Source organism: Microtus oregoni, unplaced genomic scaffold (genome assembly GCF_018167655.1).
Source record: "Microtus oregoni isolate MIOR12 unplaced genomic scaffold, Mior012 000008F_ref0000371, whole genome shotgun sequence".
NCBI classification, from domain to species: domain Eukaryota; kingdom Metazoa; phylum Chordata; class Mammalia; order Rodentia; family Cricetidae; genus Microtus; species Microtus oregoni.
The window spans coordinates 39,398,007-39,425,901 of record NW_024543067.1 but is presented as its reverse complement, the minus strand read 5'-3'; the positions used below and the strand labels follow the sequence as shown (position 1 = coordinate 39,425,901).

At 43.3% G+C, this 27,895-nt stretch overlaps 1 protein-coding gene across 4 annotated transcripts in view; it reads right to left on the bottom strand.

Annotated features, from left to right (window-relative positions):
* Bbs9 (Bardet-Biedl syndrome 9) overlaps positions 1-27,895 on the bottom strand; it is a 426,448-nt gene that overhangs the window by 54,623 nt on the left and 343,930 nt on the right. For all 4 annotated transcript variants that reach the window (XM_041657113.1, XM_041657112.1, XM_041657114.1 and 1 more), the window contains 2 exons: positions 27,166-27,348; positions 10,446-10,668 (listed from right to left, as the gene is read on the bottom strand). In XM_041657113.1, coding sequence (XP_041513047.1) covers positions 10,446-10,668; positions 27,166-27,348 — 406 coding nt within the window. The remainder of the gene's footprint in view (positions 1-10,445; positions 10,669-27,165; positions 27,349-27,895) is intronic.

Genomic DNA, 27,895 nt, shown 5'->3' with positions numbered 1-27,895 from the left:
AGCACCGCTGTCTGAGTTTGGGTCCTGACCAGATAGGAGTGGGAAAGGTAGCTGGGGGGCAGGTATACAGGCATCTGCTTTCTCTCTCTGCACGTGACTGTGGGTTTGACTGCTGATTCAAGTTCCTGCTACTTGCACTTGGACACAGCGATGACTGGAGCCTGGAATTCTGGGCCAAATCTCTTGCTCTTTTGGAGTTGCTTTTGCCAAGGTATTTCATTTTGGCAAAAAGAAATAAAACTAGGCCACCAGCATTTATTGATTTACAGGTATTGATCCATCCCTGCATCTCTATCATAAAGCCAAACTGATCACAGTGAATGATCTTTTTTAAGTATTCTTGAATTTCCAGTGTGGAAATATTTTGTTGAGACTTTTTGTTCTACTCTTTTTGCGCCTTTTGCTGTTGAGAGGTTTTACATTTATGTTTACTCAGGATACTGCTCTATAGTTTTATTTTCCTTTCTTTTGTGTATGTGTCTATTTGATTTTTGTATCAGGATAGTAACACTAGCTTCATTTTTCTTTTAACAGAAGAAGTGTGGCAGTATTATTTTATGTCCTGTTTCTATGGGATTGTCTGAGAAGCACCGGTGTCAGTTTTCTGAAGGTATGATAAAAGTCACTGTTGAATCTACCTGATTCTGGACGTTCTAACTGGAAATTTTCAATTACTTCTTCAGCCTTATTGCTTAAAGAAATGTTGAAACTTTTTATCTGGGTTTAATTTTATTAGGTCACAGATGCTCAGATATTCACCCATTTTATATTGGGATTTTCCAAATTAATGGAGTGTATGTTTTTAATGTAAGACCTACTGATTTTCTGATTTGCATTGGTATCTGTCCTGAGGGCTCCCTTTGGTCTTACATGTAACAGATTTGGATCTTATCTCTTTCTGTTGATTAATATGGCCAAGAATTTGTCAGTCTGGTTTCCCTTTTGAAAGAACCAACTCTTTGCTTCATTGACTCTCTGGGATATAGCTTGTTCTTGTTTTTCTAATACCCAAAGCTGTATCATCATGTTATTTGAGATCGTGCTGATTTTTCAATGTATGTACTTATATTTTATAATAATTCAAAAAAATAATGATTCTGAAAGAGGAAACATTGCTTGTTAGAAAGATAGAATGTCTGAACTTGTGAGAGAAGCAGAATAAGAAAAGAGTTTCTGATCCAAATGAAGGAAAGAAGATGAGAGGTTTACAAAGTGAAAGAAACCTCAAAGGAAGACAGAACACATAGAAGAAGCTGCACGCGCCCTTCACCATGCAGTTCACTGGCCTGGCACAGGAGGGAAGGTTTGTTCTTCCACAAAGGTAAGTCAAACAAAATCTGGAAAGTCCTACCACTAGGAGAGGATAAAGGCCTTCACAGGAATCAAATCCAATGCATTTTTGTGACAGTAATTCCATTGGCGGCCGGTCATCAGGGGAGAGAAACCCATTTCATCATGTTGTGTGACTCGGGAGGCAGTGGTCAGGCACCACCGAGAGACAGAACCTATTCAAGACATGCTGGGGGCTGAGATGGCTCCGCAGTGAGCATGCTCTTTGTACACGCATGAGGATCTCAGCTGAGATTTCAGTACATACATAAAACCAGGTGTGGTAACGAGTACCTGGAACCTCAGCACAGAGGGAGAGGGCAGAGTGGCCCTGGTGACCCATGGCTAACTATCACAGCCAAAATGGTGAGCTCTAGGTTCATTAAAGAAACCCTGTCTCAAAAAGAAAGAAAGGAAGAAAGGAAGGAAGGAAGGAAGGAAGGAAGGAAGGAAGGAAGGAAGGGAGAGCGAGCTATTGAGGAAGACAACTCGATTTCAATGTTTGCTTCTATTCTGTACAGACATATCCACCAGTTGAACACTCTCACACACCTATGAACACATATATATCCACATATAACACATGTATATGCACATACACATATGCAAACAACCCCAGGGGATTGAGTTCAGGTAATATCCCACATCAGGGAGCTGAGGAAGTCCTAGAGAAGGCCTTGTGGAGAGCAGAAGGGCCAGATATGAAGAAACTCCCAGTGGCAGAAGGCTGGGCTCAAACTGGGAAGTCATAAGAAGAGAAAGGCCTATACTTGGTGACTGGGTACAGACCTTAACAACGAAGAATAGACCCAGAGGCTAGTCGCTCTGACCCTGAAGCCAGAGGTGGCTCAGACTCTAAAGTCGCCCTTCTGTTGAGCCAGCAACAATGAAGCTCCAGCAGCGTCCATGAAACCCACAGCTGTGTCCCCTTAGTCCAACACTCCCAGACGGGGCGATTGCAAGGGCAAGTCTGCTGCCTCTACTGACCTTCCCTATTTTCAGCACACCCAGCAGACACTCCTCAACTTCAACAGCCACTCTAGGGGGTGTGATCTAGGGAATCCTGGAGGGTGAGAGACTCTAACCAGCCCAGGGAACAGGCAGCTAAGTGTGGCCCCAGAAGCCCCTGGCACACAAAGAAAGAAAACTACCACTGGGCAGCTCAGGGGGACACCAGTCACTTACAAGGCCTCAGCAGCAACAGAAGCCACAGTGAAGGCGTGAATCGAGGAGTTGGCTGGGCTCACCCTCCAAATGTAAAGTCCTGGAGTACGCCTGCCTCACACCTGCCCTCCTGTTTTCTCTCGGTCCTTATAATTCCCTTTAAGAACACCCCACATATATGTTTAGACTTTCATGTTTTTATTTCTTATTCCCCTTAATGCACTTAGCTAATTTGTTTTTTAATGTGGAGGTAGTACTTTTTCTTTTTCTTGGTTTTAAATTTTCTCCTCTGTGCTGTTTTCTTCCTTCCTTTTCTACATTTGGCACTTTTTTTTAAATTCTTTTATTTAAAAAACCCTATTATTCTCATATTTTATTATCTTTTTATACCCATCTAGTTTGGACTTTGAATTTTTTCATTGCTAAGAAATCATTTTCTTTGTTTAATCTTTTGCTTTTCCCCATCCATCATGTTCTTTCCCACTCAATCTCCTCTTTAATTTACTTAATCTTAGTTCTCCTCTACTCGCCCCCTTTCCTGCATCTTTCCTCTGTCTCATTCCTTTTTACCATTTCTATACTTACTCTAAATGTTTCTAACTTCACAGTATCTTATGTAATGTAGGAGGGCAATGATTGAAAACAAAGTATTAGAACACATGTGTAAAAAATGTCCTTATGAAATACATTACTTTCTTTGAAAACTTAACTTTTTTATTTTAAAAAAATGGATGAATGAATACAAGAGCCAACCTTGCCTCAAATGGAGAGCATAAATGGATATCTAGAAGCTATTGTTAATTCTGGGCAGAGCCACCGGACTCCTACCCATCGGTCACCTTTATCAACTTGCACTCTGATAAAAACAGCTGGAGTCAATGCGCAGGTAGACACAAGGAGCTCTGTGGTTGGAGAGAGGGAATAGTGGGTAATATGAACCAGGTACAGACGTCATCTTAGAGTAGCTTAAACAGGAGAATCACAGACAGGGATGGAGATGAGTGGACGGTCAAGAACAGTTAGGGAAATGACAGAAGACTCCAGAAGGCTTGTCAGCAGCAGGCAGTGTAACTATGAAGAGGTGAGAGACTCCAGCTTGAGTCAAAGGGTAAACAGTGATGGCATTTATCGATGTAGGCGCTATCCTCAAAGTATGCTCACCTCACTTTAATTATGAAAGTAAATGCATTGTCCTACAGCAGACAAACATTCATACCCTTCTCTAAATAAATGCCCTATTTGTGCTGTGTCAACTTGACACAGTCTTTTGAGAAGAGACCTCAACTGAGAAAATGCCCAGACCAGACAGGCCTACGGCCAAACCTATGGGACATTTTCTTAATTAGTGATTCATGTGGGAGGACCCAGCCCTCTGCAGGAGATATCACCCATGGTAGGTGGTCCTGGGGTGTTAAAGAAAAAAAAATGATCAAGCCAGTAAACAGCACCCTCCATGGCCTCTGCATGAGCTCCTGCCTCCAGGTTCCTGCCCCACCTGAGTTTCTACCCTGACTTCCCTAGGTGATTGGCCACTGCCTAGGAGTATAACCCAAGCAAACCCCTTTTTCCCATGTTGCTTTTGGTCATGGAGTTTTATTAGCATAGACCCAAGCCAAGACACTACTTGATCATATCGCTGTCCTTCTGGAAGAGGCACCTAAGCAGCATTGGGATTTTACATTAGTGTTTATTATTACCTATTATTATTACCCCGTATTTAGTCAGAATTTGTGATGAGTCACATTCCTGCTAAACATTTTCCATATATCACTACTTTGAATTTTGTATGCTCTATAAGAAAGCTCCATTAAACTTCTATATAGAAGTTGAGAAAACAAAAATACACAGGTAATTTTCCTACTTTGAAAGCCACTTTTCACAAACTTAGAAAGTGTAATAGTCTCTGTAGAAAAAGGGCTAGAAGTTATTTAGTAATTTTTCTGAAGCCTTTCCATGTGGAATTCATACACATTTCCTTAATAAAAGTCTTAAACTTACGAAAATTCAAAGACCAATAATTAGGGGATAGACAGACGGCTCAGTGGTTAAGAGCACTGGCTGCCCTTCTAGGGGATCCTGGTTTGGTTCCCAGCATCCATATGGCCTGCTCACCACTGTCTGCAGCTCCATTTCTAGGGGATCTGGCGCCCTCTTCTGGCCTCAGGGGCAGCAGTCACACAAGCGGTGCACATACACACAAGCAGGCAAAACACTCATGCATATGAAGGATATACTTTAAAAGACCATTAAGTTAAGCTAGGCTAACAATATGAAGATAAATAACAAATGCCTTATCAAGATTCTTGTGGAAGTTCAAGGAATTAAATTTAAATCCTGTTGAAAGGGATATTTGAAAGAAGTCTCAAAAATAACATTAAACTCTTAAAGCAAGGGAGTCATTGCCTCAAGTTTAGAATCCTAAAGTGGGGGACTAATGTCTCCCCAAGGACACACTACTCTATTCACACCTGCGCTCCTCTGAGTTTTCTCCCATCCACTTAATATAACAAAGGCGCACATAAAGCTAATTCTTGCATGGTTCACACCATATCTCAAATTAATATAGTTTCTGATCCACATCCATGAAAAGGCTCATCATCCTTTCTAAACTTTCTTTGCTTTCCTTCAACTATCAACTTCCTTTTAGATCTGAAATAAAACAAAGTCAAAGAAAATATAGCTGAAGCTATGGCCTGTCATGCCTCCTGCCTCCTGTGAAGACTTGCCCAATCCTGGGTCATCTTCAAGCTCTTTCTCTTTGTTCAGTTTGCTCTGGCATCTCTGTTTCCAGACTCATGACACTTGCCCTCCGTGCTTCGATATTAAGACCATTGTTTATTATTTTTTATTTATTTATTCTTGTGCACATAAAATTTAAAGAAACAAATAAAGGAAGTAATGAAAACTTCTGTTCTTCTGAAGTTAAAACTCTCCAGATATCATGAGTTAGCTTCATTTGTGTATGGATTATAATATATGTATATACTTGGGAGATTCAAGTATTTGATTTAATCAGAGTTACTGAAATGTTGTTCTAGATACCAAAGCCATAAAAAGCAGCTTTTGGCAGTCCCAAGCCCTGGCAGGGATACAGCAAGTCATGTCCATGGATGAGAGGATCAGCTGGACCATCAAATCATCCACAGTGGACTAAAACCAAAACAGCACCCCCATCTTCTTGCTGTGGGAACAGAACATATAGAACTGAGTTTTATAAAATATATTAATGAAAGTGAATTCCTTGTAAGCTCCAATTCCAAACAGGATGATAGAGGTATCAGAGAAACGGTTAAGGAGAGCCCAATTTGATGGTTCTGCAATACAAAGAATTTTCCCAGGAAAGTTATATGAGAGTGTTCATAGTTGATAAAGGCAGACAGAAGAGACAGGAGGCAAGGGAAGCCCTCGGGTGTGGACTCACATCTGAGGACCTGGGCTAGGAGCATCAGATGAGAGAGACTGTGACATTGCTTTTCTAGGTCTGGGTGACCATCCTCAATATCATCTTTTCTAATTCCATCTATTTATCTGAAAATTTTCATTGTTCAGTTTTCTTACAGATTAATAGAGTTGTGGAGTCCAGTTCCAAATGATACACCCTAGAGTACAACTCCTGTATCCAAGGCCCAGGGACTGTTGAGGAAGAAGGGGCAGAAACATTGTTAAGAGCCAGGACCAAGGAGTTCTCTGGGAGGGTAATGTCAGAAGTACATCCATGAAGTCTCACCAACATGACTGCCTAAACATGAGCAACAGACATGCTAAAGTGGGCGAGGAAAACACCACAAGGCCTCAGCCCTACACAAAGAACTACAGGCAACTAAGGAATGCCAAGAGCGGGAAGAAGAGGCTTCCCCAGTGAAGAGCACACCCGTTTGTTATCTAACATCAAATGGCAGCCAAGGGAATATACATACAAGTAACATTAGATAGACTAAAAATGGGTATATTTTGGAATATATGTATACACATATACATATGTGCATGACAACAATGAGAAAAGAGGCAATGAATTTGAAAGAGAGCAAGGAGAAGAATATGGAAGGTTTTGGAGGGAGAAAGGCGAAGGGATAAATAATGTAATTATGATATAATTCAAAACTAAAGAAGTAATAATAATAAATGAACCACAGAAATAATAATAATAAAAGGAATGCTGAGGAGGGAGAAATAGTTTTCTCTAGGGAAGAGCACATCAGATGGTTATCTAATACCAAATGACCAGTCCTGAAAACAGAGTAGCATTATACTGACTCAGTAGGTTGTATTTACATATTTAGGAATACACACACACACACAAATGTAACAATTACAAAGTCATGCATCTGTAAGAGAGCCAGGAGGGTTTGGAGGGAGGAAAAGAAACTGGGACATAATATAATTATATCATAATCTCAAAAATAAAAGAAGGCTTTAAAAAGACGGCCATAAGGTCATTCCTAGTGGGAGAAGGTTTTCAGACTCTGGCCCCCAGGGAGGATGTCCTCATCGGGCCTTCACTGCAGTGATGGAAAGGGCACATCCAGAGTGCCGAGCTCATAAAGTCGTGAGGCTGGAAGAGACCATAGGGCTTCTATTCGAGATGTTTATCCATCTGCACTTTAATAGGGAGCATGGTAAAATTACATACACTCCTGACTTTTAATACTAACCACTTAGTCACTGCCGTCTTAGGCCCTGGTTACCTCAGCTCTTAAGTGAGGGAGGTGAACCAAATGATTTCTAAGTCCAGGTCTAAATTTTAAAACAAGATTGTGTCTGTGAAAAAAAATGCCTGTCTGCCTGTGTTCATAAATCCACTCCATTCTGATCCACTGTGGCCATGTATAAGCTAACAACACTCCCCTGCAACCATGTATATTCTAACACTCCGCCATACCCTTGTTTACCCTGTACACTAGTCAGCTCTTACAGCTATACCATCATCGTGAGATGTACAACTATGGATTGGAGGCAGAAATGACTCACGGCATTGCTTACTATTTCTGTGATACTAGCATCATGCCACCTACGGAGAGAAGAAAGGTAAGCACAAACAAACAAACAACACAACTTCCCCGGGAAGCTCTGTCCTCCCGGAGGGGGAAGGAGACTGGGAGAAGCTGCTCCGTGACCTCTTCTGCCCGCACTACTGGGACAGCTGCGGCGAGAGGTGAACGTGCACTGCGGTGCTCTGTGTGTTCTGGAGCAAAGCACAGCTGGCCAGGAGGTCTGCACTCTGTACCCAACACTTCCAGGGCAAGAGTCTTCTCCTGCTTCTGCTGTTTGGGACGGAGCAACATTGCTACAAGCCTCATCTTCCTCAAGAATGCGCTAAGTACAGGGATAAAATGTGTGAAAATTTGAGTGGTGGGAAAACCTCAGGTGCTTGTGAGCACCATGGTGAGACGGGACAAAGCACAGCTGCTCACAATTACTCACAATTAGAGCCACAGTGGGTGAGGGAGGGTCACCAGCAGGTAAGCGCTAATGGGATGCCTGATGGTGACAGCCAGACTCTGGCGCACTCAGCCACAACGTTTCCAGTGAAGAGAGCCCAGACAGACGTGAAGGGCACAGCCTGGCTCCCACTCCTAGGCCGTGAACAAAGGTGTTTCTTGTCTTCCTCTTTTTATTTCTTCCTCCACTTTCTCCCCTTTCCTCTGTCTCTGCTGTCCACATACACAAAGTTTTTACACTGACAGCTTGCATATTCCAAATCTAAGATATACACACAACCTTCTGGTTGCTCAGTTACTTGAAGAAAAATGGACCAAGTTCCATGACCAGTAAGTGTGACTAAAGGAGACTGTGGGCTTCTGCTCCCAACCAGGCTAGATTTCCATAGAAACGGCTGCACAACTATAACCTCAACTGACAGGAGACCACTTTCTTCACTTCTTTCTTTTCCTGCCGATGAGATAAAAATGTCTTGACAAAGGGAACACTGGAAAGGAAGGCTTTATTCTGGCTCGGCGTTCAAGGGTCTAGTCAATCATAGGGAGGAAGGACAGGTGACAGGCGCTTAATACATCTGGTCACATTGCGTGTGGAGCCAGGAATAGAGGGATGAATACCACACTTGGCTTGCTTTTCCATTTTGCATAGTCTGTGCAGAGGGAATGGGCCAGCCCAGGGATAAGATGAGTTTTCCCACATCAAGGGACTTGGCACAGATGTGCCAGACCCCAGGTGAGTCCAGATCCTGTCAAGCTGACCACACTGATCATTAGGCCCAGGACCAGGTCTGCTGAGCCCATCCTCCCACTCCTTCCAGAAACCCCACTTCTTTTCCTGTGGGTAGGGATGGAGGGAAGGCCGCACACGCTGTGCCAATCAGAATAAAGAGCTTTCAGGTCCTTCCTATCGCAGCTCACAGAGTATAATAACTTCATAGTTACCTCAGCCTCCTGAGAACACAAGCCTGGTGTTTGCTCATTGCTGGACTTACTGAGAGGATGGATCATACACACCCGCAACAACAGCACAACTATAGCTTCGATTCCAAGCATGGGGCTAAGCGTTTTACAAAGAAAGTCCTGGCAGCAAGGCAAATCATTATTCTTTTTTCTTTCTTTTTTTGTTTGTTTTTGTTTTTTGTTTTTTTGTGACAGGGTTTCTCTGTAGCTTTGGAGCCTGTCCTGGAGCTTGCTCTGTAGACCAGGCTGGCCTCAAACTCACAGAGATGAGCCTGTCTCTGCCTCTGAGAGCTGGGAATAAAGGTATGAGTCACCACTGTCTGGCTAAGTATCATTTCTCTTAACCATCTAGGCCAGTAGTTCTCAACACCACTAATACTGTGACCCTTTAATACAGTTCTTCATGTAGTGGTGACCCCCAACCATGAAATTATTTCATTGCCACTTCATAACTGCGATTTGCTACTGTTGAGAATTGTAATGTAAATGTCCACTATTTGGCTCCAACAGGTCACCACCTACAGGTTGCTGGTCTATGGGCAGACAGCAGGATTGGAAGAAACATCCAAGGACAGTTAAGCCAAAAGGGATAGAGACAAGATCCAAACACTGGTCTGTCTGCTTCTGGAGCCTGGGTTTATCGGATTGTGCTAGGCAGCCTCCATGTTTGTCTTTTGAGGATTTCACCTGAATCCTCTCATACTCCCAGACATTCTACTTAAGGGAGAAGGAAGGCAACAGCAAGAAAATCAGCACAGAAGACGGGACAAAGGCATACATGAGAGAAGAGGAGAAACACTCCGGTTCCCAAACTGTTGTGCTGGCTGTAGTAAAAACATGCCACAGCTGCGGCGTGTAATAACACCACTGGTTATTATAAAGTTATTATACTCTGTGAGCTGCGATAGGAAGGCTAGGATGGGGAAGTTGGACTGGGATCTTCTAAGGTACCCGAGTGCAGTGTGACTGGCCATTCAGACCCAGACCGTGGGAAGGCAAGTTGAGCTGTCTGGACCCTCAATGAAGGACCACATGGGGTCAACCTGGGTCACTTTCCCCACCTTGGTCCTGGTGCCTGCCTGCTCACCTCTCCCATCCCAGTCTTTCCCTCGGACTCTCGCCCCGTCCTCCGGTGATCACAGGCCAAGGCACAGCAGAAGGACCTGACCCATCTGGATTGCATTAGTTCCTTGTATCATGTTATTTACATTCATGAAGTACAATATCTTGAGATCACATTTGGTAAAACTTTTCCTTAAAACACTTTTATTCTCTAATCCTCTTTTTATTGGTTAGAAGCAAAACAAAATGGATGATATATTTAAAGACAGAGACGGGGTTGGGGGAGACATACCATTCTAGAAATGTTTAGCAAGCAAATACCCGGAGGATATTTATCCACGTGGTTACTCTAGGATATGTGAGGGGAAACGTGAAAGCAATTTTCTTGGCTATCATCACTTTAATATGAAATTTAAACCCAAATACAGCTGCAGGCACATTCCCATAATTGGGGAGAGCACTGTCCTTAGGGAGGGTGCACAGGATGCTTACCTGGCATGACCATGGCCTGCGGGGCTGCAGCGTCCGTGCTCAGGCAGAGGCGCCCACCTTTCGCTAGTCTATCACACAGCAAGGTGATGTGTTTCTTTAGCCGGCTGGTGTCTTTGGGTATGCTCAGTTGGCTGTTGAGGTTCAAAGCCTGCTCCCTGGAACTCTTTGACAGGCAGGTTTTCAACAGGTGGGCTATGGCGGCATCCACCGTTTCTTCCCAGCCCTGCAGACAAAAGCCAGTTTGGAAGTTATACACAAATGACAGGGAGCCAAGTGCCCTTTTTTACGGTTAGCGAGGTTTTCAGGTGATGAGCTACTAATTCTTCTTGATAGCCTCCTCCAAGGATCCAGGAGACTAAAGGTGTCGGTATACGACAAGTGCTTTTGTCCTGTGCCAGGCACAGAATAACCAATGCTATCTATAGCCGGTGCACGCCTGTTGAATGATCAGGTGGCTCAGACTGCCAGGAACGTCACGTCTTTTGCCTTATATTCTGCTGAAGAAGATCTGGCACGCACAGACCTCTAGATGTCACAGGGGCAACTGGGATATAGCGAAGAGGCTGGCAAAGTTCAGCTTGGCCAGAGCCTCGAGGCTGTGACAACAGCTAACAGCACTATTTTCAAGAATGATTTTGGAAGTTATGAGGGCCTATCTAGTTCCATTTCACTATCATGTGACCAAAAAAAGACATAAATAAATAGCTATTTGCCGCACTTTTCTTAGGAGCAGTCGTTCTTGGCTAGTAAAGACCCGAGGAAGTGTGGGGTCGTCTTAAAATGCAGAGGCTGAAATTCTCGGAACATCAGAGCTGCCCTGGGGCGTCAGCATCTCCCCAGAAGACAGCAGCACACTGAACTGGCACCCAAGGGAACACCTGCAGGCAAGCTCAAGCAGTGAGTGTACAAGGCCAGGAAAGCCCGAAAAGGCTCTCTGGAGGCATCCCAAGGATGACTGGGTAAGATCTTTATGATAGAGGGCGTAGAGGCATGAAAATTAGGACACTGTGCCTCCTCTGTTTCCTAGGAATTCTACCCAAAAACCTGGCCTCTAGTCCTCCCTGCCCTATGGGTGGCTGCACACTCTCGGTGTACAATGAGTGCACAGCTCAGGCTCCTCCCACGCTGGCACACACAGTTGGTGAGACTCTCTATATACCCACGAGAGCTTCCCAGTGCTTGCCATGAGCAGTAAGCTAAAATTTCTGATGCCATGGGCCTATTTCTATCTACCTATAATAGATGCCACCAGGCAAATCAGGGAAGAAAGAAACAACTCTGGGAATCCTTTAAGGGGACTTAGAAACTTTGAAAAGTACCTCCAACCCCAAATCCATTAGAACAAAATAAACCAATAGACGCTACAAAACATCTCTTTCTCTACCACTCACAAAGCAAAATCTACACTAGACTAACATCTACAGTTTCCTCCAGTAACCCTCTCAAGTGAGGACATATTCCTAAGTTCTTTTAGAGCCTTTGACCAAGTCCTCTGGAGGACAAGAGCGAGTCCTGGAGTATCGTTTAGCATCAGTACACACTGTGATCACTTCACCATGAAAGCAGCTTCTGTGTCCTCTGGACTGGCCATCTCAGCAAGCCGCCATGTTTATAAGCAGACGACAGGAGCGTACTAGGACACAAATGGACGCAGTATTTAGTCAGCACAGAAGCTCTACTACAAAATTTCTTTCCCTGCTGCCAACTCACAGAGAGAGTAAAAAACCATGTCATGTCATAGCCCAAGAAAGGAGTGTCTGGAGGGCAGTTCTGAGCACTTGTGAGAAAATGTCAAAAAACGAAGACAGGAGTCTTGTGACCTCAGTGTCTTCAAAAGCATGGACTAATTCTTGGAATATGCTTTCATGCCCCTCCCAGGTGTAGCCCATAAGAGTGAGCTTGCTTTAGATGATTTGTTAAAACTGACCGTTGTTATTCCATAGTCGTGGACAGCTTGGCTTGTCATTGTCACTCACTCATGGGACTCCTAACCCTCAGAGCAGTGGTTCTCAACCTGTGGGTCACAACCCCTTTGGGGGTGGCATATAAGATAATCTGCATATCAGATATTTATATTATGATCCATAACAGCAGCAAAATTACAGCTATGAAGTAGCAACAAAAATAATTTAATGGAGCTGGGCGACGGTGGCGCACGCCTTTAATCCCAGCACTCAGGAGGCAAAGGCAGGCGGATCTCTGTGAGTTCGAGACCAGCCTGGTCTACAGAGCTAGTTCCAGGACAGGCTCCAAAGCCACAGAGAAACCCTGTCTCGAAAAACCAAAAAAAAAAAAATAATAATAATTTAATGGCTGGGGGTCACCACAACATGAAGAACTGTATTAAAGGGCTGCAGCATTAGGAAGGTTGCGAACAACTACCTCAGAGTATAAACTGTATGGTGCTCTGAATGAAGTTGGCTATTGGATGAGACTTTCAGTCTGCCTTGTTTTCAGGCTCCATTCTCCCAGGTTCTACTGCCAACTAGAGCAGGAAACAATGCATAGCTATTTAGCATAGATAGTGCTTTAACATAATGAGACATAATGGCAATACTTAGAAAGATTACTAATAAAATATTATTCAGAGGGCCTAAGCTGCTGCATAAATCCAAATACAATAACAAAAGAGAATGCTTATGAGACAAGAGCAGGTGACAGCAGAGTTGTGAGGTAAATCTCGATGTGGTAATACATGATTGAACAAATAGCATCATTACCTAATAAAACAGGAAACAAAACTCAAATGTGAGGAGCTGGAGGAAAAGCTATTCTAAGTACCCTTGAGTTGTTGAGCCCACCGACCTCATGAACACACACGTACCCACCTGCTTACGCCAAGCTTTTATTTCGTATTCATACTTGCCTTATATCTCAACATGAGATGCAATATTAACATGGGAAATAATCACTACAAACTTCTACTAGAGAAGTGAGCTTGTATCATGTTGGGAACCTAGCTTTGGCGCTAGTTCTCAAGTCCCTATCTGTGATGTTTACAACCCTCTCAGCTGAGCAGGGTGTTGCCTAAGTAAACAAAAGCATGTGTGGAGTGGAAGGAAGGGGAAGGGATGGGTTTCAATGTGCATTTTATTTTACTTTGCCTCCTTTATATCCCTTTTCAGCACTGGAAATTAACTTGTTCAGAGTCAGGGTTGGGAGGTTTTTGTCTCTTCTGGTCTAGATAATTGGACTTTTCGTTTTTCTCAAGATCTCTTGCCCACTGTGTGAACCTCAAGTCTTCATTCTCTCCCAGAGCCTCTGCCTTAGGAACCTCTTGGAATGCTGCAATAGCAAGTTGGACTGCCATGCTTCTAGTAGGAGCCCTTTGAGGAACTGGACCACGGCCTTGCTGTATGACCAAACTCAAGAAAAACGTCCCAAGATAGGTAAAACCACTGATTTAAGTATAAAGCAATACATGATCTCTTTGATTCTGTTTTCCTCTGTCCCCTCTAGTTTGCCATTTGGGGGACCACAAAGAAGCTTCAGTATTTTAGGCTGTGGCTACACGCTGCTTTGTCAAGGTCACCAGTGGGTAAGAGCCAGCTGCAGGAAGAGTCCTCGCTAGACTCCTATTTTGATAATCCCCAAATAGAAGGCAAATCTGGAGAAGTATCTAGAATAGCACACCAAGTAACCCTTTTATAGTATAATTTAATGTGCCACTTTCTCCATAGCAATCAAATGAGAATAAGGCTAGTTACCATATGAAGTGGTATAACCTTACATGGTTTTGTACACTAAATAAAACTGCAGGGGAAGTCTATACAGACATTTATTTTATGTTTACCTTTTTCTCTGTGTATGGGGTGCATGTTTATTTGTGTGTATGTGTCCAGGTGTGGGTACTCAATTGCCACAGTATGTGTGACAAGACCAGACAGCGACTTTGGGCATCAGTCCTCCTCTTCCACTTTCTATGAGGCTAGGTCTCCTACGCTTTGTCACTGAGTACACTCAGCAGCTGGTTCCAGGAGTTTCCGGGAATTCTCTAGTGTCCACGTCCCATCTCCCGCTGGAGGACTTGGGTTACAGAGGCACACTACCAGGTTGGTCCTTTTCCATGAGTCCCACTGGAGGACTTGGATTACAGAGGCACACTACCAGGTTGGTCCTTTTCCATGAGTCCGGGAATTCTCTAGTGTCCACGTCCCATCTCCCACTGGAGGACTTGGGTTACAGAGGCACACTACCAGGTTGGTCCTTTTCCATGAGTCCGGGAATTCTCTGGTGTCCACGTCCCATCTCCCACTGGAGGACTTGGGTTACAGAGGCACACTACCAGGTTGGTCCTTTTCCATGAGTCCGGGGTCCAAATGCCAGGCCTCACACTTGCACTGCAGCCATAACCCAAATCAAATTCATACTTATTTTTAAGAATAACATTTATGACTAAATGGTACATGGCATTAAATACTGTCAAATTAAAAAAATGAAAGAAACTCATATATGGCTCCTACATTTAAGTACCCTGTATCACTAATAATAAAAAAATCCTAAAACTATAGTGATGTAGAAAATAAAGTATATTTAGAGATTGGTACACTTAAAGTGCTTTGAGGTGATTTTATCCACTAGCCCTGTTCTAGAAGCTAAATTTCTCCTATTTCTATGAAAGGTACTTCTGGTCAAGGATGCTTGTTCTGTAGTAGAAAAATCAAGACCCTGTCTTTTTCCATAACTTCTGCCCTCAAATTCAAACCATTCATGGACTCCTTAGAAAAAGACTTTAAATGTTATTCTTAGCTCTGCATTCAGTTGTAGACTCTGTGACAGCCTCCTTCCCAACATTTTCACATCTGAGAAGCAGGGGGTTAGCCAATTCTCCTATTCTCAGTGGGATACAGTGACTGCTGGCTTTCTGTCTTGGGACACACTGCATGTGACTTTACCTTAGCTTGTCTTAATGCGCCGCTTCTGCCGAGCTTCATGCAGTGTTCACACTGCCTCAGCTAATTCACTGGTATTTAAAATGTCCTCTATAAGTCAGAAAGGTGATTTAGTTGGGAAGGGTACTCAGTGCCAAGCTTGAGAACATGAGTTCTGTCCCTGGAACCCACAGGTAGAGAGATCAGACTCCTGCACGTGTACAACATGGCACACTCACACACACACACACACACACAATTTTTTTTTATAAAACTGTTAAGACTCATATGGTATTTTATCACTTACCAAAAATATTCTTATATGTGCAGAAAAGCAAGGTAATCGTATGAACCTAAATTTAGTGAAGCAAGATTTCATGAATAACTAAAGAAAGAATTTTTTCTTTTCTTTTCTTTCTTCCTTTTTTTGCAAAGCACAGCTACATGTTCCTAAGAAAAAGATGCCCCCAAAGAAAGCTTGTTACTATGACACAGTTCATACATTCCTGCCTTTCACAAGCAACACAACTGAGTCAGTAAAGCCACCCACCTCTGGAATGAATGTGGTCTGGTTGACTTATGTTCTGCATAGGACCGCTGTCAGAACAGCGAACATCAGTCTGTCTAACGAATCCCACTCGGAAGCCCATGACTCGGCTGTGTGAAGCTTTAAAGCAACACCGTAAGAGAGAACTACTGAGGCCCACGCCAGTCGAGAAGGCAGCGCAGCACAATTTTAAGCAAGCTTGCTTGACCCTCTCCATGATACCTTCCCACCGTCACTCAAGGAGGCACAGAGCTGTGGCCTCGGCTACAGAGGTGACAGAAGAGAGACACACGGACCAGTGAAGGCTGCTTACATATTTCTTCTTGCTCAGGAGCAAAATATGCTTTAAAAAATGATGTCTAAAGGAGGCTCACAGAGCTCTTAAAATGTTCAGTGCTGAAAGAATCCACCATCAGAGTTTAACTGCGGGGCTCTTGTTGTTGTTTTTCTTAACAATACCTGAAGGAATGTGAGCGCTTCCCCTGGTCTCCCATTGTTGAGATACAGTAGTAATGACCACCCAGTTTTGATGCCTGTCACATGCCTGTCCCACACCTGGCATTCAATTGGCCCTCACGCAAGTTTCAAGGGTATAGAGAACAGCCTGTGAAAGCCACACCCCCTTGTAAAGTTTCCAAATGTGTCACGAATGTCTTTGGGTTTTGTTTTGTGAGGGTTTTCCAGTGATGTTAAGGATAGAACCAGGGTGTTGTACATATTAAGCACATGACCTATCATTTAGCTACATATACTCCGCCTGGATCACAGTTTTAAAAATATGGTTTGACACATTTGGTTTCTTGAGAGACTATTATTTTGGTTTTGTTTTTTAAAACATTTGTTTTTTATTACCAATTTATTGTTCTTGTTGCCATCCAAATGACAAAAATAATAAAACATCAAAATCCAGAAATTACTATGAAAACAGTCAGAGGAGGCTGTGTAGGTTCTAGTTGATTGAAAATAAACAAACAATAAAATTTGTGGTTATTTTCTGCTAAAAATATAATTTGGATACATATCTATATACATAGATATCTTATTGAGGAAGAAAACCCTTAGCACATGTATTTTTTTTCTCTGTTTATTGTGCTTAAGCAGATCATTTATAGTAAGGTCACAGCCAAACATAATGAAGCCCAGATTATGTGGTTTAAAAATATCACATTGAAGGATATACCTGAGACAGAGAAATTCCTTTCTCAGGTAACAGCTTCCAACCTAATGCATAAGCAACGACTCTGAATGCCTCAAACCTGACCAGAGCCTCCCTCAACACACCGAGTGTCTCTCACATCCCAGGAACGCCTTCAGAAGGAACTGCATGTTCATTCGCTCTCCTAATGCCCTATTTCTCCTCTGTGCTGTTAGTTTACTAGTTCATACCAAAGCCAAATGGTCACATTTCCCTCCCTTCAAAGCCGAACTGGCCCGAAAGTATGAGATGGTTTACAAGTACCCAGAGGAAGAGGCCAGTGCTTGGAGTCTGGAAACACGCCTAAGGACTCAGAATGAGTTAAGCATTTCTTTTTCTAGAAGACATTTGGACTCTGATATGGCATCATGCTCTACTCAACACAATTTATATTTCCCAACTGTTAGTATTTAGTTTGCTTCATAATTAGACACTTTCTGATACCAAATGCACTCTACCATTTTCTTAGTTCATTAACTTAGATTTCTGACGTAGAATTAGCTTTATGATCTACTGTTGGGACAAAATTATCTCAGGGCCTACACCTCGAGGCCTATAGGACAAAGAAAAGCCTGGCTCGAGTTTCAGTGAACCGAATGAGGATGAGACAGCAAAATCTAGGTAGCCCCCCTCCAGCCAGAGAGAGGGCTTGGATGTCTCTCATTGGCTGGAGGTACCCCACATCACACAATGTCACTTAAGCTATATAAGCTGACACTCACAGTAATAAACTGAGTTCCTGCTTTGACTTCATTCCCTATCACGTCTGACTGTCCTGCGTCATGGTGGGGCAGAACAGGCGGATGGCACACTCACCTTTCCCTAGAGAATTAGGAGGCTAAGGAAGCCTAGCAATCTACACTACACTAGAGTAACCTCTGGAAAGTCAATGTCAGAAATAGGTAGATATGTCCATTTTATTACATGTTCACTGTACCGCCTATTGACAAATTTGGATAAGGTGGGGTAAGCAAAATGTATCTGACAATGGCTTTTATTTGTATATATTTATCATTGATAAGATTAAAAATTCCTGTATTATCTCAGGAGGTTATGTGAATGAATAATGCTCGAATGCACAGTTTAACAACTGGGCTACACTCTGCTATATGTGCAATGTCACATAAGATATGAGGCTGCATGACGACCCTAGACGAATGTGAAGTGTGTCATAAGATACGTCACTGCATGACGACCCTAGACGATTGTGAAGTGTGTCATAAGATACGTCACTGCATGACGACCCTAGATGAATGTGAAGTGTCTCATAAGATACGTCACTGCATGACGATCCTACACTGTACTTCCACACAGATATCTGTTGTGTGAGTAGTGTGGATTTTTTTAAATTTCAATTGCATTTATTTTTTAATGTCTTTGCTTTTAAAAAATTTTGAAATTAAATAAAAACATCACACACCAAGAACCAGAGTCAGAGTCCATACAACTCAACCAACTTTGGTGTGTTAACTTTAGGGAGCCACTGTCACATCTGCGACACCATCACTAAGACAGCGTCACTACACTATGCTCACGTGACAGTACACACGTGATGCTCTAGCCTGACAGGTGTGTGGATGGGAATCTTCTATTGGTATATCAAAGAACAGGTTTTGCTCTTAGACAACGCAAAAACATGAGGTACAGCTTTTAAAATAGAGCATAGCAAAGGAGGTAGAAAGTTTCTTCCGTAAAAGCCATCTTTGAACAGCTGTACAGTGTGGAAGAACATCTGAATTACTTCAGAGATCCCCAAATGATTAGATATAGTTATATACTTAATTGCTTTAACCCTGTGAGGATGCAAAAGAACACGCACACACGACAGTGTCTGAGTATGATGTGAGGTCATCATGCCAGGAGTGGAGTCCACAAGAGGAAAGAGAGGAGCTGCAGAGTGGCCTGCCTGAAGAGGGAGAACATCCCACACTGTTCTGCATGAAGAGAAAGGCACTGCCAGCTCTGCTTGGATAACGCTCAGCTTCTGTGGACTGAGGGGAGGTTCACAGAAAAGGAGCTTATGAGTGAGAAATGGTGCAACCATATGACTGCCTGGCACTGGCACTCAGATTTCACACAGGTGCCAACAGAGCCAAGGGACGCATGCAAGCAGATGTGAAATGGGAGAATAGGAGAGGGGTTCAGAGATGTGAATGACTGCCACTGCAGAAATGGGCAGAAAGGCTGCTTCAGATGCCAGCACAGGCAGTCAGGTAGAGAAGCAATGGCCCAAGACAAGGAGCTTTCCAGAAAGAGATTCATAAGAAAAGCTCTGGTCTATATGCTATATTCAACTCTGCTGATGCAGAATATCATACAGTTAAACAATAGTGTTTACATCTAAGTTGCACCAACACTAGGTATATGGCCACTGTGAACATGAAACTAATTCCACATGTTTATCTTGCAGTCCAAGACCATGGGAAACACCCGAATATTTACTTTCTGGATTGTATTCCCATAGACAGTTACAACTGCGATGATACTTGAGCCATCATAAAGGCAGACTTAATAGTGACACCAGACTTCCTCCTCTTGTTTGCCTTTTAAGAGGGCCATTAATAATGGTAATGATTAGCCATCTCAGTCATCGCTCAATCCAGACAGCAGGCACAATGGTCCTGACATCAAGTCTGACCTGTGACGTAGGTGCCTTTAAACCTTCGAAGTGAGCTTTGATAAGTCCCTCCACACAATAGGACTTCCTATTGTAAACATCTTTTTCTCACATGAACCATGTTCAGCATGTTAAAAATAAGTTTCCTTTCCATATCAGTTTGTAAAAGGAACAATTAATCAAAGTGTGAGGCTCAAGGTTCAATTCTCCCTCGCCCATTGATGTACATTTCCATCCTAACCTTCCCAGGGAGTCGAAAGTCTGGTTCTAGGGAAGGCAGCTATTAAGTCCTTAAGAACACAATAAAGCTTTTCTTTCTCAAATGGTAGATAATAATGCCAAAGATATTGAATGCAATTTCAAAGGAAAGAAAATATCAAGCCAAAAGCTATGCCATGTGGAGTCTATGAAGCCAGGTTCCGAAGTCCAGGACGCTGTTGCTTTTTTCATTAGAGGCCCTCCAGAGCCAAGCGAACATGCATGAGCCTCAGAAGAAAAGTCTCAAAGCAGTCTACTCAAAAATCTTAATCCTGCTCCTCCTTGCTCTCTTGCCATCTGATGGATGGAAAATCCAGCCATCTGAGCTATTTGCTAAGATAATGAGAAGCAGATCTGAACCACGATCAGGAAGGGCAAAGGGAATTTATCTACATTCAATCCAAAATGAAGCAACACCCCAGAAGGCTGCAATCAAAGGGATTCAGAGGTCAGGAACATGCTGAAGGGAAGGAATTCATGACGACTCCAGCACTAGCCATGGCCACATGGAGGACACGGGGCTCCCTGATGCTGTGGTGAAATACCTGAGCTAACACCGAACTCACAAGGAAGGGAGGCTTATTTGGACTCATTGTTTCAGGGGTAACTTGGCTCTGTGGCCTTTGGGCCTGTGGCAAGACCCAGACAGTATCACAGTGGTAGCATATTGCAGAGAAGTTCTCACCTCAGGACAGAGAGAAAGTGACAGATGGAGGGAAGAGCTGGGGTCCAAGTATCCCTTTCAAAAGACACCCTTTCTTCCATCAGGGCCCACTTCCTCAGTGACACCCTTCCTTCCATCGGGATCCACCTCCTCAGGGACACCCTTCCTTCCATCGGGATCCACCTCCTCAGGGACACCCTTCCTTCCATCGGGATCCACCTCCTCAGGGACACCCTTCCTTCCATCGGGATCCACCTCCTCAGGGACACCCTTCCTTCCATCGGGGCCTACCTCCTCAGTGACACCTTTCCTTCCATTGGGGCCCATCTCCTCAGTGACACCCTTCTTTCCATTGGGGCCCATTTCCTCAGGGACACCCTTCCTTCCATCGAGATCCACCTCCTCAGGGACTCCCTTCCTTCCATTGGGGCCTACCTCCTCAGTAACACCTTTCCTTCCATTGGGGCCTATCTCCTCAGTGACACCCTTCTTTCCATTGGGGCCCATTTCTTCAGGGACACCCTTCCTTCCATTCGGGTCACCTCCTCAGGGACACCCTTCCTTCCATTATGGTCACCTCCTCAGGGACACCCTTCCTTCCATTAGGGTCCACCTCCTCAGGGATACCCTTCCTTCCATTAGGGTCCACCTCCTCAGGGACACCCTTCCTTCCATTAGGGTCACCTCCTCAGGGACACCCTTCCTTCCATCGGGGCCCACCTCCTCAGGGACACCCTTCCTTCCATTAGGGCCCACCTCCTCAGGGACACCCTTCCTTCCACTAGGGTCACCTCCTCTGGGACACCCTTCCTTCCACTGGGGTCACCTCCTCCGGGTTCTACCATCCCTCAGTGTCACAGGTTAGTAACCAAGAGTACTTCCAAACCATATCAAAGGAAGAGCAGCAGAGCCCATACTGGCCTCGGACCTCCCTCTTTTGCAGATGCACTAAGATCTCTTAGAAAAAGCTTTTGTTCCTAGAAGTACCTGGTGTTGACACATGACCAAGCAGATCCCAAGATACCAGAAAGAAGGAGTGTCAAATCAAACATCAAGAAGGAATTTCAAGTCAGTCTCCTCTCTCCCCTTCACTGGTTTCCTAGTATGTGCTGTGGTTGATCCAACTGACACAGCCCTGGGTTTCCTTTGATGCCCACGGGTGCTATGTAAGAGGCCTCCTGTCTGCTCTCTCTAACGCAGTAAGCACTTGTCACAGGTAACTGTGAGCAAGACAAAGACAGATGATGAAGCTAATTGATCCCATACCAGCTTCTTTACATTTCATGCTGTAAATGGCTACTGTATTGAAGAGCTCAGGGTTAGAATGTTTGCTTGTAAAGTTGAATTAAAACCACCAAAATGGCACCCAAGTTTGTTTTGTTTAAAAGGTATATTGTAGGCCAAATGGTATTTAACAACTAGTAAGTCTTCAATAAAAATTCATTGAATGATTAAATGAATTGGTAAGAGATTATCCCATTGAGCCAGTCCTAAAAGCACACACACACACGCATACCTTTATGTCTTTTGGGTTCTGTGAAGCATCATGGGAAGATCACAACAAACACACACACACTAAAGCCCTTTGGCATGCAGTGCTAAAATACTATTTTGGACTACATGTATGGCATCATTTCAAAAATGGGACAGTGGCAATTCTAATTATCAAATTCACCAGTATGACTATGCTTTGAAACAAAACACGGTCTTTAATATTTTTCTCAGTAGGCAACACAGCTCCACAAAGTACCTCTGGTGCATGTAAGTTTCAACATCTTAAAAAACAAACCAACAAAAAAGAACATGCACTAGTCTGAAATATCAGCATTTATTTACTACTGAAATGTGACAAAAAATGGAAAAGTATCCCTAAGAGATGGGGTAAAGAAACAACCATGAGTTCTTCTGCAAATGCAATGCTGCTTCAAAAGAAACACTGATGATTGGCACTGACCACTGGTGGCACCTCGTGAAGGGCGCTGCCTTCCAGCAACACTGACTGCTGACGGCACCGTGTGAAGGGTGCTGCCTGCCATCAACACTGACCGCTGATGACATCATGTGAAGGGCACTGCCTGCCACCAACACTGAGGCTGATGATGTCATACAAAGGTCACTGCTTCCCACTACCACTGACCACTGGTGACATCATGTGGAGAGGGCTGCTTTCCACTGGCGTAGAAAGGTTCTGAATATTGTTTGCTTTGTGAAGCTGATATTGTTAGGAAAAAAACTATTCTAGAGTTTTCTATTGACTACAGCTTGCCTGCTGACACATTCCATCTAAATAACAACACAACAAATCATTATACAGATTAGCCAGAGTTATTTGAAACATAAATATCGTCTGTGCATTTCTTTCTACCTTTCAATACTTGTGGGGACATGTGACCTGGAGCTGACAGTGTCTTCTGGAAATGGTGTCCACATGTCTGGGGTTCTCCCCTCACACATGTACTCTGCCATCTTCCTCAACCAAACCATCTAAATTGCATTCAGATTTTTGTGGTATCATAATAACTTCAATATGGGGTATATTTTCAACATTCTGGTAAGAGACTCCTTTCTTTCCCGCCTCACCCTCCTCTCAAATTATTTCAGGTTTGAATATTTTATTTTCATGTCTCAGTTGGATAGCACAGAGTCTCATCACATAACATTTATTTGTGAGGCCAATAGCTGCATCATGGGGAACTGTGAACTAGCATGTCAAAACCACACACTGTATGTGTCTTTTAAGACACAGGCTGTCTCAACAATATAATCCCAAAGTGAAAAATGCAGTCCAATTAAAGATGAAAAGTATAACAAGAAGTATTCAAATTACTATTTGAATTCATTCTTCAGGCTATGTGCTTTTTTCAAATATCTTATATCCAACAGACACAAGTACACATACCTCCTCTCACCACATTAGAAAGAGAGTTGGAAGAGGGTGTGTGGAGAGGCAGGATAGAAGTCTCCATGAAGAAGGAAGGGATGAAGCCTTTCAACTGCTTATATGGTGAACACACTCATGTATTACTACAGGACTCTGCTCTTCATGATGAACACACTCATGTATTTCTACAGGACTCTGCTCTTCATGATGAACACACTCATGTATTACTACAGGACTCTGCTCTTCATGATGAACACACTCATGTATTTCTACAGGACTCTGCTCTTCATGGTGAACACACTCATGTATTTCTACAGGACTCTGCTCTTCATGATGAACACACTCATGTATTTCTACAGGACTCTGCTCTTCATGGTGAACACACTCATGTATTTCTACAGGACTCTGCTCTTCATGGTGAACACACTCATGTATTTCTACAGGACTCTGCTCTTCATGGTGAACACACTCATGTATTTCTACAGGACTCTGCTCTTCATGATGAACACACTCATGTATTTCTAAAAGATGCTGTTCTTCAAGACCTACACCGAGAACATACTCAACATAAGTTCAACTCCAAAACCCACATGGTGGTGGGAGAGAACCAACTCAGCTAAGCTGTCCTCTGACCTCCACAATGCATTGTAGCATGTATGTACACACACACACACAAGTGCACATACACACATGCACACACATACACACACACTTAAGAACACAGAGCAGCACTGCATATAGTAAAGTTAAGTGGTAAATTTCATTCTAACAAAAATCAGTTTTTAATTGTTTTTTATCTAGGACATAAAAGAGAAAAAAAGACAAGTTGAGAGAAATTGCAAAAAAAAAAAAAAAAAAAAAACAAACCTCTAAGTTGATTGTACACTTCCTCAGTCCTGATATTCAAAACCTGCAGTGGGTGCCTGAACTCCAGGTAGCACCAAACCTTAGACAAACATACTTTTATATACAATATGCACTTGCTATATAAATAGGTGCAGAAAAGAAATGGACAATAACTAATAATAAAATCCAAGAATCATAACAGTATACATAATAAACACTGCAAATGTGGTCTCTCTCTTGTCAAGACAATATCTACATATTAATACTTTTGGCCTGTAGTTGAACACAGAACACAGAAACTCAGAACCCACAGACAAACGGGATTCGGGAAGAAGGATCCACTGAGATTTAAAATTTTTAGTTTCTTGTGTCTGGGGGTACATGTGTGCATGTGTGTGAGGTGGGGCAATGGCATGTCACAGTGCACATGCAGAGGTCAGAAGACAATCTTGTGCATCAGTTTTCTCCATGAACTTTTACCTGGTCTCTAGGCAGAGAACCTGGGCTGCCAAGCTTGCACGGCCATTTCCTTTACCTGCTGAAGCATCTCTCCAGCCTCGACAGCACTGCTGCTCCTACTGTTTTTAAATTAAAGATTTATTTCTTTTATATGCGTTGGTGTTTTGCCTGTGTGTATATCTGTGTGAGGGTGTCAGGTCCCCTGGAACTGGAGTTACAGACAGTTGTAAGTTGCCAAGTAGGTGTTGGGAATTGGACCCAGGTCCTCTGGAAGAGCAGCCAGTGCTCTCAGCCACTGAGCCATCTCTCAACCTACTCTTTGGACAGGGATTCATGCTACCCTTTGCACTGGGCGATACAGATTACATTGCTTGGCCTGTAGGGCTTCTTCTCTCCCACCCTCAGCATTCTCCAGTCTTCCACTGGAGAGATACTGGCTATGTACCAGTCCTTAAAGTCCTAGGGATGTAAAAGGACCCAGGACACGATTCTTGCTTTGGAGTATGGCAGAGAGATGGACAACTACGATAAAGGTATTTAGTGCAAACCAGTACCAGTGCAGACCTGTAAAGTTTGTCACTCTACCCAGCTGTCCCCATCAGCTCCTCTCACAGTCTCTGGGGTGGGACCAGCTTGTCCCTTACAGATACAGAAGTAGCAGTTCAGAACAGCCGAGGACCACGGTGACTGTCATTTAGTGGTAGGCCTTAAACTGGAGATTAACCAAGGCCTTTGGCCTGCTAAAGTAAATTTATGAATAATCTGACTACAGCATAATGTCCTTCTCTTGCCACAGTTAAGCATCTCCGATTCTGCTACTGAAGGTCAACTCGACTTATAAAAGAAAATTGCCAGTCTCTTTATAGAATTTGCAACTAAAAGTGCCTTCCCTTTTTTTCAGTGCATTTATTAATACTTTAGGTCACAAAACAAAGATTTTTCTTTTTTTAAAAAAATAGATTTTTATGACTGTAATGGTTTGGATGAGAATAGCCCTTATAAGCCCATATATTTTGATGGTTGGTGCTCAGTTGGTAGTAAGATTTGGGAAGGACTGGGAGGTGTGGCCATGTTGGAGGAGGCAAATCACTAGAGGTGGGCTTTGCCCACACCATTCCAGCTAGTGCTCTCTCTCTCTCTCTCTCTCTCTCTCTCTCTCTCTCTCTCTCTCTGCCTGGTGTTTGTGGATCAGATGTGAATTCTCAACTACTGCCCCACTGCCACGCCTGCCTGCCGCCGTATTCCTGGCCAGCCATGATGGTCATGGAATCTAACCATCTGGAACCATGAGCCTCAAATTGAAGGTTTTCTTCTTAAAGGTTCCTTGGCCGAGGCATCTGTTCATGACAATAGAAAAGTAACCAAGGCAATGAATGTGTTCACTAAAACGAGGCATCTGACTAAAAGCACACATTTTCTGAGCAGATGGGTTGGTTCCAAATCCTGAGCCTACTGCACCAGTGTTAGAAGTGCATTTAACTATAGAAAGCTGAGGTTTTGGCTTGTCTGTGAAATGGAGAAGGACACAGTATTTAGCTCTCGTTGGTGCCACATCTATGGTGAAATGAGATAGTTGGGGACAGCTGCGTCAGGGCCAGGCTGGCCCTGAGGACCTTGCCAGCTGCAGCACTGTGACTTTCACAACCATTCTTAGATCTAGGTCTGAAACTGGGTTTGAAATCATTTTCCCCGAAAAAGCCACCACAAAGAGCTGAGCTTGGATCGCTGGTTTCCAAGGCGCCCATTATTTCTCTGTAGAGGAAAGCACAGAGGCCATGCAGAAGGCCCTGGTCCTGTGCATATCTATGAATCACACAAGTGAGGTGCTTTCATTTAATGGATTCTGGTTAGAATCTAACTCACAGACTCACTTTTCCCATTTCATTCTGAAACGGCTCTTCTAAGGCAGAGGGCTTTATGAACTATTATAAAGAACTCCGTGAATGTAAAGAACTATTCCCATCACTTCCAGCAAAGCCATGTCAGTGCCCTAACCTTTGAAGCGACACTAAAATTTAAGAACATCGAACAAATTAAAATGACTGAACTGTTTTCTCTGGCAGCCTTGGGAAGGATTAGCTAATCTAGAGGCTTTCCTGCGATCACTCAGACTGTCAAATGACTACCTCTGCCTCTCAGAGATTGAGGAGCCCATAAAAGTACACTGGGTACTACATAAAAATAGACTATATACCTATTTTTAAAACCGCTCAAGGAGGGAAAAAAAGTGCCATCATATGACACTTTTATTATGGCTTAAAGAAAGGGAAAACAGCGTTTTTGTAAAAACACAAGCCTCTTTGATGCTTTAAAAAACATAGAAAGCCATGTGATATCTCCCCCAAACCAAAGTCTGTTCAAGCGGGGCTTGTGGGTCCTTACCAGTTCCTGTGTGTCTTCCTGTAATGGCAGAAATGCTGCTTCTAGAATAGCAGTCTGGTCAGCACTCAGCTTCTGCCACAGTCTGACCAGAAGAATCAGCAAATGGGTGGCGCTCCTCAGGCCAGCGGAGGACTGCAGCAGCCTGTCCTGGTTCTCCTCCACTGCATCTGCTAGAGCCATCACCTGAAGACATGACAAACTTCGGTTAGCGATGGTTACACCGCCCCCGAGCCCTCAGCAAGTTGCATTTGGCACAGTCCTGTTTCCTTTAGAACAACTTGATGAACTCTGCCTCCCACAGACGCAGTTAGGTCGGACAATAAAGAAGTCATCATTCATCCACTAGCTTCCTTCCGTGAGAAAATGTCTCAACTAATTCTAAATCCATATGACCAGCGGTGGAAATACCCACAAAATCAGCTTTATAGGGACACTGTTCCGTGTAAGCTTCCCTACCCACTGGTTTCTTCACTATGTGGGATAGGAGTACTAGAGAGTGAACCTATTCCAGTCTTTTATAATTAGCTACGAACACTGATCAAATAAAATAAAGTGAGTATTTCTCTGTGTTTTAAATAACTTCATCACTCTTTTCCCAGAAAATAACTTCATTTAAATTTGTCTTTATAGATTAAAGACATTGAGATATCCAATGTTTCTTTCACATATGTAAAAGTCAAACAAGGTTCAAACATCTGATCAGTTTGAAAACTGTCATTTTAACACAAAT